Source organism: Prorops nasuta, unplaced genomic scaffold (genome assembly GCF_024137725.1).
Source record: "Prorops nasuta isolate Cenicafe-Biocafe unplaced genomic scaffold, Cenicafe_Pnas_1.2 PNAS00034, whole genome shotgun sequence".
Classification (NCBI taxonomy): Eukaryota; Metazoa; Arthropoda; class Insecta; order Hymenoptera; family Bethylidae; genus Prorops; species Prorops nasuta.
The window spans coordinates 200112-213193 of record NW_027116831.1 but is presented as its reverse complement, the minus strand read 5'-3'; the positions used below and the strand labels follow the sequence as shown (position 1 = coordinate 213193).

Here is a 13082-nt window from a genome sequence, read left to right as displayed (position 1 = left end):
CGAATATCAATAAGTATATTCGCACTTTATAATTTATGAATTTTTAATATCTCGAAGTTTAGAGTTATCCACAACTAAAAATTTTGTGATTAGAGTGAACTCGCTGAATACATTTGTTGTGGCTATTTTATTTATCATTAGCTGTTAAAGTTGGTTTTTTAAATATCTGTAAGACATTCATATGTGTATACATATATGTATATAGCTAGCTTACATTTGGCTTATAAATAAAATGGATTGCAGCACACTTTCATAACATTTCATGCTTTATTCGGTGAATCATGAATACAATATAACTTCTATTTAGTAATAATTTATACAATTTCGCATTTACATATATATCGCCCTTTCTAAGTTAGATAGTACAAGCAGTTTGATTCAAAAACATTTAATTTATTACACGTATTATTTAGCACATTCTTAATTTATTTTACATTATTCGTTTCAACAATTCATAAGTTGTACGGGTCTGTCAAAACATACTACCAGTTTAGAATTTGTTGGCTCTACGAAATGACGTCATTTCCTCACTACTGCCAACCTTATTTTCGATTTTCAGATTTTTCTTTTTTATGTTGGACATGAGACTTGCCTGATTTGTAAAATGTTAGGGCCGGTACCACTTCGCAAATCAGGCAAGCCTCATGTCCAACATGATGGATAAAAATCTGAGCACTGAAAATCAGGTTGGCATTAGTGAGAAAGTGACGTCATTTTTGAAGAGTCAATAAATTGTAAACTGATAGTACATATTGTTTTGACAGTTCGCGACATTAATTTGTTATTGAAGTGATTAATGTAAGATTGTAAGAGATGAAGTATAGAAATATATTAAAAATAAAATTTTAAGAATAAGCATTGTGTGTAGTATCTAATTTAAATAATTTAATTAGGAAAGGTGCATATATTTATATCTACTGCAGTGATTTCTCATAGTTCATTGTATATAAATAAATTTGTATATTGATTAAAAGTTATTGTACTATTATTTGTCAAATAAAGTATTGTGCTGACAATATGTTGAAATGTCTATTTTATTAAGCAGTCGAACAAGTTTTTAACAAAACTCAATATAATAAGTTATTAATCGGAAAAAGAGCATCATGGAACTTCTATATTTTGGGTACGATCACCTTAAGTGAGCCAATAAAAAGTAATTAATCCCACATCACATTTACGTAACTCCTATGATCTGTAAAAAAGAAAAATCAATGTTTTTTAGTCATAAAATTTCAGGTATCGATAATGCAGGATGGTAGTCATAATATAATTATAAGAACATTTTTTTGAATGTTAAAAACATACCTGTAATCTCGTAAACTTTGAAGTTTTTCTTGAGATATTTTGATTTTTGTTTCCAAAAGTAGCATTTTAGATTTGTAGTACTGTTGCTTAATTTCCTCAGTTTCTATTTGCTTGAGGATAAGCTGATTGTAATTTCTGGCTCCTGCACTTTGTCCTTCACTATCTTCTTGGGGTATATCTTGCCTTAATACATTTTGTATAGGTCTGCTTATGGGATTTGTTAATAATTTGGGGCCAGCACCTTTTCCCCAATTTGTAATACTGCCCTCGGTGATCATTGCCTAAAATAGAAAAGATGAGATTTACAAATGCAATTTAAGTGTTTATGTTAGTTATTTAATAATAAATATTACATCCAAAATTGGTTGAGGATCATCTGCATCTTCCTCTAATTCCTCCAACAGACACCCAACAGTATTTGGGGTATATGTACATACAGAATCTCGTCTTGATGGTTGTGGGATATAGGTAGAAGTAGACGGTCCTCGACTGACATAATAGTAGTTACTGTCTTTGATGCCGGCTATGCCGACCGCCGATTTGCCTAACAAAAAGCTTATCTTTTCTAAGAAATCATCATGAACCGGGGCCTTTGACGTTCCACCACCTAAAGGAAGAATAATAGTATTTTTATCTAGATACAAAAATAATATTAACAAAAAAAATTATGTATTATATATTACCAGTTTTATACAGTTCAGATTTCCATGCTGCTGAATATTTTCTAGCACGCATTTTCAAATTTTGCCACGTACTTTTAGGACATATTTTACTCCATTTACTTTTTATTTTCTCTTTTACTTCGTTTTCTATTTTTTCCCAAGCTTTTGCTTTTTCTCCTGAGGTTGTGCCATTTGTTTTTTTATTTTCAATAATATGAAAATATTTTTCAATAATTGATAAGAATATCTCTTTTGATTCCGTGTCCATTTTGAAGCAAAATGTATAGAAGTTGCAAACAAATGCTTTTGTAACAAACAGAAACTTCAAGTTGAATTTATTGATTTCTGCAGTTTTCAAGCAAGAATTCATATTTAAAAACGTATAATGGATCACGAAGTTTCGGAAGAACATCATCAGCGAAGACAACGACGACAACGGATTCGTATTCTTTTACAACGATGCGATTATTTCGTAACACTAAATAATAATGCGTTTAGAGCGAGATTTCGTTTAACAAAACCACAATTTCTAAGGGTTTTGAGACAAATTGAGCCGAAGCTTCGAAATAGACAGCGGTAATAATTATTTATATGTTTCGTAAAAAAATGACTAATATTATTTACTTATTTTATCTATCTCCTATTAGGATACTATTTTCGCTAGTATTTTTTATGTATTTGCAGCCTTTTTTTACAGGCAAAGCTTGTTTTTCTGTAGGATGTATGTAAACTATGACAGTATATAACTATCATTATTTCTTTTTAGGAGTGATTCTATTTCATTAAGTGTCAAATTACAAGCAGCACTAAGATTTTATGCCACAGGGAGCTTTTTGATGGTAATAGCAGATTTTAATGGAATTAGTAAAATAAGTGCTCATCGTATCGTCCATGAAGTTTCTGAGGTGATTTCAGAATTGTTGCCCCGATATATTAAGCTCCCAGCAATAAATCATGAGATAATTAACACAAGCAAAAACAATTTCATGATTTCTGGCATGGTACGAGTAATTGGCGCCATAGATTGCGTACACGTGAGAATTCGGTCTTATGGTAAGTTTATTAATATATTTAAATTCCAAAAAATATACAATTTAATTTTTTTTGTTATTTCATGTTATTAATAGGAGGCGATGATGCTGAAATATTCCGAAATAGAAAGGGATTTTTCAGTATAAACGTACAGTGCGTCGTCAATAGTAATTTGGAGATACTAGATATTGTTGCGCAGTGGCCGGGATCTACACATGACTCCACTATTTTTGAGAGTAGCTGCTTGAAATCAAGATTCGATAACTACGAATTTGGAAATGGTGTACTCCTGGGAGATCGTGGTTACCGCAACCACCGATATTTAATGACACCACTCGCTGAACCTAGAACAGCCGCCGAGCAATTATATAATGAATCACACATCAGAACTCGATGCATGGTGAGAATAATAAATATTATAATAATAAAATGTGTGAGACTATATATATTTGATTTCATTTTGTCTATGTATAATTTTACTTCAGGTTGAAAGGTGCTTCGGAGTTTGGGGAAGAATGTTCCCTGTATTAACTATAGGTTCGCGGTTTAAAACACCACAAAGAACAGTCAATGTGATTTTAGCCACTGCCGTGTTATATAATATAACGCGAAGAGATAAGAAGGTAGAGAAAGCTGGCTTACGAACATATATGCGTGTTGACGAAAACGTCTTATTTGCATCACCAACGGAAGATGAACGCCAATATCTAATTGATAATTATTTTGCAAAGTAGTTATACGCCTATAATTAAACATTCTTATGCGAAGCTAATAGGAAATAACGTCCAGTATTGTTTACAGATTAATATAATATCTCGTTACCTCCTATTAACGATCTAAAAATTATGTGCGCTTCTTTAGCAGTCAAACTTGGTCAAACCTGAAGCTTTTTAAGTAAGACAAACTGTCGCATTTACATATAGCATAAGTTTTGCCTCTATATTTTCATCGTAGTTTCTTTTATTATAGTTGTAAACATGCTTTCCGTCATTGAAGTGCTATGAATGCATCGAAAAAGTTTATTAGACTCATGCGCTTAGGAGAAGAATTTTGTATATAGGTAAATATAAAAAACTCAAAGAAAAATATTTAGCCAGCGATTCTTAATATCTTTCTTTTCTATTGTTTTCAGATGATTTGACAATGTGGTGAGGAATAGTTTACTTCAGCTGACCGTGTTCGCAATAAAAAAAAACATCATTAAATATTTGGACTACACGAACAATCCCTATGCAGTGAAAGAAGAAATTCTGATTTTCTAGGACATAATTGTTGGTAAATTTAAGAATAAGTATTGAGTAAAAATAGAATCATGGCTTAAACTTGTTTCTTCTTTACAGTATTTATGATACCGGATTGATGAATTTTAAAAATTTTGCGTTAGAGTAACAGAGTTCCTTCAATTGGTACAGCTACGCGTGAATGAAAAGTAAAAGGAAATCGTAAATTGAGACATATTATGGGAATAAACTAAACAAGTGCAAGTTCGACATTACAGAATTATGCATATAGGATGTATTTACTTTGAAAATAAACTGGAACATTTTAAAGCAGCAAAATATTCTTACGCATTGTTACCATGAATGAATTTTATGCACATTAATCGTTTAATATTGAATTTTGTTAAAAATATGTTCAAATACCTAAAGAAAATATAGACATTTCACCATATATTCTCATTATAATACTTTATTTAGCTAATCGTAGCATATATAATAACATTTAATTCAATACACACAAATTTATTTATGTACAAACAATAATAAAGAAGTAACTGCAAAGATAAATGTATACTTTATACAATTACTTAAATTAAACAATACTTATAACTTTTTTAATTAAACATTTATTTCCTTTTTAATATTTTTACACATTTCTAGAATTATTTTACATTAATCACTTCAATAACAAATTAATGTCGCGAACTGTCAAAACAATATGTAGTAATATGTACTATCAGTTTACAATTTATTGACTCTTCAAAAATGACGTCACTTTCTCACTAATGCCAACCTGATTTTCAGTGCTCAGATTTTTATCCATCATGTTGGACATGAGGCTTGCCTGATTTGCGAAGTGGTACCGGCCCTTAACGGGCCTGACGTATTTCCGCTGGCAGTATACTTTGTGCAGTCTGCATTCCTTATATCAAAATTCACTTACTATAGAGCGTAGTACTATTCAAGATGGCGGACTTGGCAACCTTGATAGGGATAGGGAATTCCAGGGAAAGCTCCGTCGGAGCGAAAAGAATTATTCCGAACTCAACTATATATGTATATGTAGGTATTATTACGCCTTTAATAGCTTTAGCTTCAAAAATAATAAAATCGTATTTACAAGCCATTATAAATAGTGATGATAAATAATTACAATTAAAACGAAACATAATGCGAATATTGAAATTAGTTTATTGTATTATTCTTTTAATTTATATTATTTGTCCTGTTATACATTCTTATCAAGAAAATGAAAACGAGGAGTAAGTATTACAAAGTTCTAGTAATTGTAACGATACTTTTAATAATTTGAAATTATGTCATTAAAATATTCTAAACTATTGAATTAACAATCTGCCTTGAGTATAATATTAAGAAACCTGTTATATTTAATGTAGTAACCTATTGTGTTAATTGTAGGATTAGGGTAAACTCGTGGGTTGATCCTCACTCATTCTTTTATGATAGACAAACTGAACAGATGCTTTCTCTTGATGATTTTATAGAGTATGTATTATTTAGAATATAAAATATTTATTTAAAGAGTAATAAATACTAATACGTTTTGATGATTACAGTGAAGAAGTATATTTTCAATATGAAATCAATTCGACAAAGAATAAGAAAATGTTTAATACTGTTGAAAAAGAAATTCATAATTGTATACAGGAGCAATTATTTTACAAACGTTTTGTAAACCTTTTATTATCAAATGTGCATTTAAAGGTTACACAATTATATTTTTATTTTGATATAAAAAAATCATCAATATAATAACTCTATTTTATTTTAGAAATCTGGTGATTTAAGAACAGGTGTGTTAAACATAGAAGCAACAATTTCACAGATAGAAACTCTTAAAACGTTTGAAATTGGTCAAATATCTGTAAAAGAAATTGATGCAATTTTAAGTGAGATTATTAAGCAGCCTAGTAATGTAATTCCATTTGATACATATTCTATTTTTGAAGAAGTTATTTATTCTATACATGAAAATGTAAGCCTCTAAACATAATAATCATACAAGCTCTAATTTTAAATTTATTAATCATATATTTATTTATAGAAAATTTTTTATGCAACTACTTTAGTAGTAATAATCTTTTTTATAATATTATATAAGATAACTTGGAGTCTGACAAAATTCATTATCTCTATAACCATATCGATCTTTGTCATAAGTTACTTAATGACATTATGGCACTTGCAACAGGTAATAATTCTCACGTAAGATTTGTTTTAATCTATTCAAATAAAATCATTTACTCTCTAATTTTTAGGAAGCTGAAATAAAACTAACAGCATCTCAAGTAAAGTTTCCTGAAATGCCTATTACTTGTCAGCCACATAAGATGACATTATTGGAGAGATTTCTATCTACTTGGTCTTGTAAGTATTTAAAAACATGATTAAAAGAACCTGACCATAAAACAATAATTTCATTACAGCACATAAGGAATGCGAAGAATATTTTAAAGCCATAATGGCTAATCCACAATTACAAGTAACACCTGCAGCAGCATTAGCGTACTTATTGACAGATGTCATTACTAAACCTATGTCAGTTGTTGCTCCTGCTATTTCAAATTTTGTTGAAGAATCAACTGGTGAGTTATTTTTAATATTAGCAGAAGCAATTAAGTATTATCTTATTTAAGTACTTATAATATTATACAATTTGTAGTTCGCTTAGCATATCCTCTAAGATGGACTATGCAAATATTGTTGATCATTGGTATGTGCTTTGCAATGATAGTTCTCCCAATAGCTTTATTCAGCAATGGCTTTAGTGTTGGTTTTGGGCCATTCTTCCATTTTGCTTTAACAGGGAGAAAAAGAAAAGCAGCTTTAGAATGCCCAAGACTTGAAAAAATCGAGCTCATCCAGAAGGTACTAACTACTAACTTTATTTTCTTTTCTCTTTATTTTTAATCATATATAAAAATTATTTTTAGATTTCACTAAAAGATGCTCAGCCAGAAATAAAAGAAATAGAACTTTGCAAGGAACACAATACATGTGATAAACAAAAAACAATAAAAGATAGCAATATTAGCTTTGATAAATTCATAGAATTATATTCATCAAATACTCATGAAGAAAATTCTATAATACTTCAAACTAAAGATAATGAAGGTAGTGGAGATGCAAGTAGAGCTATAAAATATAAAAGTACTAGCAAAACATCTGGAGTTACGTGTAAAGATTGTAGAGATTTAATGGAGTGAAGCCAAGAAAGATGTAAGAGGATTATTGATAAAGTCCATGTAATTTAAATCAAGCTCTTTTATCCTTTTCTGTTATTAAATATATTTCGCAGTTAGGAGTAACTTTAAATATTTAATTTGCATAATTTTTCTGTAATTTCTTATTTTAATATTATATTGTTTAAATTAAACATTATTTACATTGAAAATGTTATTAAATCTAAATATTTATTTTAAATGCGATCAAGAATAAAAAATACAATCTTTAAAGAATATATTGCATATACGGGGAAGTCCTTAAACAATATAGAATATAAGTTTGTTTCTCTGACTCAACTTTAAATGATTGTGTGAAGATTGTGGTGCTTTTGCTTTTCGTGAAAGGCAATCGGACTAGGGCCGGTATTCATAGTCGTTACTTATATTTAAGTCTGACTTAAAGTATCGATTGTCCTTTTTCACCTAACAGTAATAGAAAAAAGATAACCTATACTTAAGTCGGTCTTAAATATAAGTAACGACTATGAATATCGGCCTAGGATTAGTAGTAGTCGATATAGCCATTGACTATGCATTGACTGTATTCGACTATAGCTAATGTTACTTTGATTGCTTTTCGCGAGAATCACCTTTATAAAGGTCAACTTGATTTTTTTAAAATAGAACATCTTATATAAGTGTACAATATATTCTTGTAGTTACTTAAAAGAGCGCTTAAAAACATTTTAATAATATACTATATTTAATCTAAGTTTTTGCGAGATACATGAATTTGAAAATGTATTATGTATATGAGCTAAGTGGTTGCGATAAGTTATTTCAAAAAACATCAAATATATAACGGATTTTGAAGTTATATCTCCCAAGACCTTCAGTCAAAGGGCTAATTAAGGGGGTCCCTCCGTGTGACATGTTGAAAAAATCGATTTTTTTTATTGCTTAAATGTATTCCTAAATATGTGTAGAATTTGCTGGTAAAGTATTTTTCTAATCGTAAATTCGGAGACCTGCGTTGGTGCATACTGAGTGTATCTCTATCTTTTTATTATTAATATGAAAGCAGAGGATAGAGATATTCTGTGCTCACTAGTGCAGGTACTCGAATTCGCGATAATATTCCAAGTTATTGGTAAGTTATAGCCGTTAGGTCAGTAACGATTTTTCATTGTCTTATATGGTATTCAAACTTTTAACGTGTTTTTCTCAAAATTACATTTTTCAAACTGGTCGCCATGATATCTTGAAAACGGGTTGACTGATTGCTTTGAAATTTGAATAGTAGCTTCCTCGTATATATATTTTTCGTATGAACTAGAATCAATCACAAATTCCAAGCCGTTTTTTTTACATGCAAAATTTATGAAAAACAATTTAGAAAATTTAATTTTTAATTTCAAACGCATGACAATTTTTCAATTTTTAATATTTTTGACTGATTCTAGTTCATACGATAGCTAAAAGTATACAGATTAAAATGCCGTTCTATTTTTTCATTTTAAAGAAGCCAATCAGCCGCAATCATGGCGACCATCCTGGTCCGTTTTTTCTTCATAGACGCATGATAAACGCATTCGAAATGAAGTCACATATATTCCAGCGAATATTTCACCTTAAAAAAAAATTTATATACTATTAAAATATCAACAAATATGTATACAGTAAAAAGCTGGGGTGTGTATCTTTTCATAATTTTGAGAAAAAAATTCGCAAAAATAGGTTAAAAAACCGACTTTCACACGAAGGGACTCCCTTATAATTTAGGGATTTGCAAAACTATAGTGATCACTAAAAAATATGTAAAGATATATACGGGCTTCAATTTAAAAGATTATATTAGCCCTAAGAGATATTAAAAATCAAATCTTTCGTCGACCTTGTGAATACCACGCAATTTTTTCTTTAAAAAAAATGTTTATATTATTTTTAATTTTCGACATTTTTGTCCATAATTTTTAAAATAGGCTATCGTTTCGTAATTATCATCAGTAAAATTTTAGTATACATAAAAGTTACAAATGAAAGTTATTATGAATAAATTAAGTACATATTTAATTGGATGCAAACAAATGAGTTAAATTATATTAATATTTAAGAGTAATAAATTTATTTTTACAAAAGTTTTTTATCAGTTAATTTACAGCTGAAAGGCGAAAGTTAAGAAGTATTTTTACCGAATCTTTATAATCCTATATTTTTGTTTGTATGTATGCCTCTGTATGTTTTTGTTTGCGTTCGCGCTTGTGCAAAGACAATACGTTTATTTCCTATTTACAAAAGCTGTCGATCTTTTGCACAAGATCGTATGAAAGCTCTTTTCTTTCCACAAAAATGATATTTCTTACATTTGCGGAGTTCAGTGAACTTTTGTATTCTAGCTGTAAGGTGTCCTAACTTAAAAATACATATATTATGATGGTACATATATATATAAAAATTGGAAAGCAGTATTTTACAATTGCTCTAACCTAGATGTTTTAATTTAATAATTATTTCCTTAGTTTTATCTTTTATTTCAGCATTGTCTTGCGTTTTAAGATTAGTTGTTAGTACCTCATTTAGTTTAGAATCTTTTAAATAAGTTTTAACTTTTTCTGTGAACAACAAAGTGTTATTAAAAATATATTTTAGGGTGACAATAATCATCTTAAAATAAAAGTTACCTGATTTGATAATACTCTCTAGAAATGTAAGTGCATTTTGTATTAAATGCACGTCCAAGCTGTTAACATTTTGGTCAAATACATTAATCAGTACTTGCCTAATATCAGCTTTGATAAGAAAGGACTCAGCATGATTTAAACAGAAAGTTGCTAAAAACGTTAAGCTGAGAATTGCTTCATTTTGCATCAAAGCGTGTTGAGCAGTTAACATGCTTACAAGATGGAAAATGGAATTATTTTTGACCATAAGAGAAGCTACATGTTGATTCCTATTATAGAAAGATGATGTTATAAACAATATAGAATTTATTGCTTAAATCACAACGATTATTTCCTACTTGCTACTAATTATTAGTCTAGCTAATAAACGCCTTGCTTCACTTTGCACTCCTACATGATCATTTTTACAACAATTGACAATCCATTTTATAAAATTATCTCGTTTTCCTAAAGTCGTCGCAGTCATCTCTATAAAGAATAAGAGAAGAAAATTATAACTATTAAAATGAAAAATAATAAGATCTGAAAAACATACCTTGACCATCTAATACTATCCTTAACGTTCCCAGAAGTTTAAAAACAATGTGAATACTTAATGATGGGATATCAAGCATGGGATACAGAGCATCAATTAATCCATTATTTAATATGATATACTTATTTTCTGCAGCTATTACTAAATTACGTAAAACACTCAGTAATGCAGTTTGAAATCTAATATTGCCATTTACATTATTATTTTTGTTTAATAATTTTAATAATTTACAATGAATACCAACAGACACCATATATCTACAATGAGAATCAGTACGGGCAAAATTTCCCATAGCTAATACTGCAGTAAGTTGTAAATCTTCATCACTACTATCAAGCCACTTACTTAGCTTTTTATAAACTATTCCATTACTTTCATCATAAAGTAGATTCATACTATAGTCTATAAGATATTAAATATATATTAACAAATATTAATTTTTAAGTCAAAACAATGCAATTTAATCATTAGCCATTTACCTTCAGTAAGAATTAAAATAATTAAATTACATGCCACTTGCAAAACAGATCTTGTTTCATCATTACACCGGAAACTATGTTTTTCTAAAAGTTCTATTAGCAGTTCTACAAGCCCTGTTTTGGCATAAAAAATTTTTATCTTGTCTGTAAACAAAAATTAGGAAAAGAAATTAATTTTAAATAATCTTAGCTTATGAAAATTTATCATTACCTTTTTCAACATTACTATATAAAAATTCTAAACAAGCTTCAGAAAGTTCAGACGATACATTACTTGCTAAAATACTAACTAAGATTTTAGTTAGTTTTTCATCCTCAAATTCAACACCAACATCTTTTAATAGCTCTAGAATTATTATAGCTGACATTGCTGCTTCTCCACCTGTAGGACCTTCAATTTCCAATACTTTAAGTATAAGTGGTAATATTTCATCATCAAGATCCTATAAAAGTTTTACTTTACATTAAATATTATATTGTATAAAAGTATGCAAAACTTATATACACACATCACCTCCTTTTTTAATATATCTTGACAAGATAGAAAATTAAGTAAAAGTCCTGAAGCTACATTTCTTAGACTGCTACCATTTTCCAAATTACCTGTAACTATTCCTATTTTTAGTACATTTAAAATAGTTTTTAGGCCTCCTTCATTATGAATTAAACTTTTTGCATTTTCTAAAATACAATTTGAGTATATTTATGTAAAAGTAAATATCATTTGATTACATATGCATTATTTTATAGAAACATACCATTTTTATAACAAATGTTTCCAAGTGCTCTGCAAGTTTGAACTAATACCTGTGTATTATCATTTTGCATATGACTCATTAACTCTTTGATCAAAGTTTCATTTGTGCATTGTCTTCTTCCTTCTTCAATTTTAGAAATATCTGCAACAGCTTTTGCAGCCTTACTTTGTATATCACTTATTTTATGTCTTAACAGTTTAATAAAAATATTATCAATTATATCAGCTAAAGCTTCTGTAAAAAAAAATTACAAATTAGCAATAATAATAATGAAGTAATTTAAAATAACTTACCTTTAATAGACACTTCAGTAGTTGTATTTAAAGATTGTAATATATTTTCAATATTGCAGCTATTATTTTGCTGAAAGTCACAATGTATTGTTGCAATATTTTTTAATTCGTGAACAATCTTATTAATACTCTCTTGCGTTCCTCCTATATTTTTTAAGCAATAAATTTAATTGGTAAGTAACACAACTATTAATAATAATCATTATAATTTGCAGATACTACCTTCCATAATTGCAAAGTTATTTTTAACAAGTTTTTATTTGTCAATTGAATAACAAAACCAAGCATATACAAGACGTTTACGTTCGTGATCCGATCCAGAATCCAGATCACGATCCAACCAGCGTTGTCAACTCCGCCATTTTGGATTATGCTACGCTGTATAGTTTGTTGGCGAGAATTGAATATACCACGCAAAATGTATAGTAAGTGTGATTCACAGAGAAGAAACGAAGTATAGGACGTTTCCGTAAATGAATCGGATTTTCAATCCTGATTAAACACTGCAGAAGTGCAACTAACTTAGGGAAAAAATATATAAATTCCCTAGATCTCAATCGGATTATGGCTTTCCGTAGAATGCAATCGGATTGAGATTGGTCTGACTATGAGAATGATCAAGAAATCTGTATCATCAAATTTACAAATTATAGGATTAATTGCTAAAAGTTTCGAACTTAAACTTTTTCTATCTCACATCTCAGTTTTTCATAAATTAATTGTGACTATTCAAATTGAGAGAAAGTAGCTTTTTTTAGATATACTTTTTCATTTGTTAAAAGTACCTTTACGTTTTTACTTTAATTCTTATATTCAGTGTTTCTTTTTATGCAATTTCTGTATTAGCTATTCGCTATGTGCACACCTACACATTGGTAGTCAGGTAAGAATGTGTAGTGATGCATATGCATAATAGGTCTGTTCTCGTTGCC

The 13082-nt window shown here is 29.0% G+C and overlaps 3 protein-coding genes across 6 annotated transcripts; 2 read left to right on the top strand and 1 right to left on the bottom strand.

Annotated features, from left to right (window-relative positions):
- Positions 1-2352: 2352 nt before the first annotated feature.
- On the top strand, positions 2353-3733 carry LOC136783570 (putative nuclease HARBI1). The gene is made up of 4 exons (XM_066743825.1): positions 2353-2543; positions 2734-3020; positions 3095-3399; positions 3485-3733. The coding sequence occupies exons 1-4, from the start codon at positions 2353-2355 to the stop codon at positions 3731-3733; spliced, it is 1032 nt and encodes a 343-aa protein (XP_066599922.1).
- Positions 3734-5261: 1528 nt separating this feature from the next.
- On the top strand, positions 5262-8285 carry LOC136783624 (chloride channel CLIC-like protein 1). The gene is made up of 9 exons (XM_066743880.1): positions 5262-5481; positions 5639-5725; positions 5797-5944; positions 6012-6215; positions 6285-6431; positions 6499-6607; positions 6667-6825; positions 6903-7108; positions 7174-8285. The coding sequence occupies exons 1-9, from the start codon at positions 5390-5392 to the stop codon at positions 7444-7446; spliced, it is 1425 nt and encodes a 474-aa protein (XP_066599977.1). The 5' UTR covers positions 5262-5389; the 3' UTR covers positions 7447-8285.
- Positions 8286-8426: 141 nt separating this feature from the next.
- On the bottom strand, positions 8427-12510 carry vimar (visceral mesodermal armadillo-repeats). Of its 4 annotated transcripts, XM_066743878.1 has the most exons (11): positions 12373-12510; positions 12151-12294; positions 11858-12091; positions 11614-11780; positions 11311-11542; positions 11100-11243; positions 10621-11022; positions 10424-10553; positions 10086-10354; positions 9891-10016; positions 8427-9816 (listed from the first exon to the last, which is right to left on the bottom strand). In XM_066743878.1, exons 1-11 carry the CDS (start codon positions 12377-12379, stop codon positions 9797-9799), a joined length of 1875 nt encoding a protein of 624 aa, XP_066599975.1. In that variant the 5' UTR covers positions 12380-12510; the 3' UTR covers positions 8427-9796. The 4 variants fall into 4 exon arrangements, with proteins under 4 accessions (XP_066599975.1, XP_066599973.1, XP_066599976.1 ...); XM_066743876.1 differs by having other exon boundaries at positions 9891-10354; XM_066743879.1 differs by having other exon boundaries at positions 9891-10354; positions 11614-11708.
- Between the last annotated feature and the right edge of the window lie 572 nt (positions 12511-13082).

Coding starts and splice junctions, on each gene's coding strand:
- LOC136783570 (XM_066743825.1), top strand. CDS start 2,353: ATGGATCACGAAGTTTCGGAAGAACATCATCAGCGAAGACAACGACGA. Junction 3,021..3,094: donor CGTGAGAATTCGGTCTTATG/GTAAGTTTATTA, acceptor TGTTATTAATAG/GAGGCGATGATGCTGAAATA. Junction 3,400..3,484: donor ACATCAGAACTCGATGCATG/GTGAGAATAATA, acceptor ATTTTACTTCAG/GTTGAAAGGTGCTTCGGAGT.
- LOC136783624 (XM_066743880.1), top strand. CDS start 5,390: ATGCGAATATTGAAATTAGTTTATTGTATTATTCTTTTAATTTATATT. Junction 5,482..5,638: donor CAAGAAAATGAAAACGAGGA/GTAAGTATTACA, acceptor TGTTAATTGTAG/GATTAGGGTAAACTCGTGGG. Junction 6,216..6,284: donor TTTATTCTATACATGAAAAT/GTAAGCCTCTAA, acceptor ATTTATTTATAG/AAAATTTTTTATGCAACTAC.
- vimar (XM_066743876.1), bottom strand. Junction 11,543..11,613: donor AAGATATATTAAAAAAGGAG/GTGATGTGTGTA, acceptor AAACTTTTATAG/GATCTTGATGATGAAATATT. Junction 11,023..11,099: donor TATTTTAATTCTTACTGAAG/GTAAATGGCTAA, acceptor AATATCTTATAG/ACTATAGTATGAATCTACTT.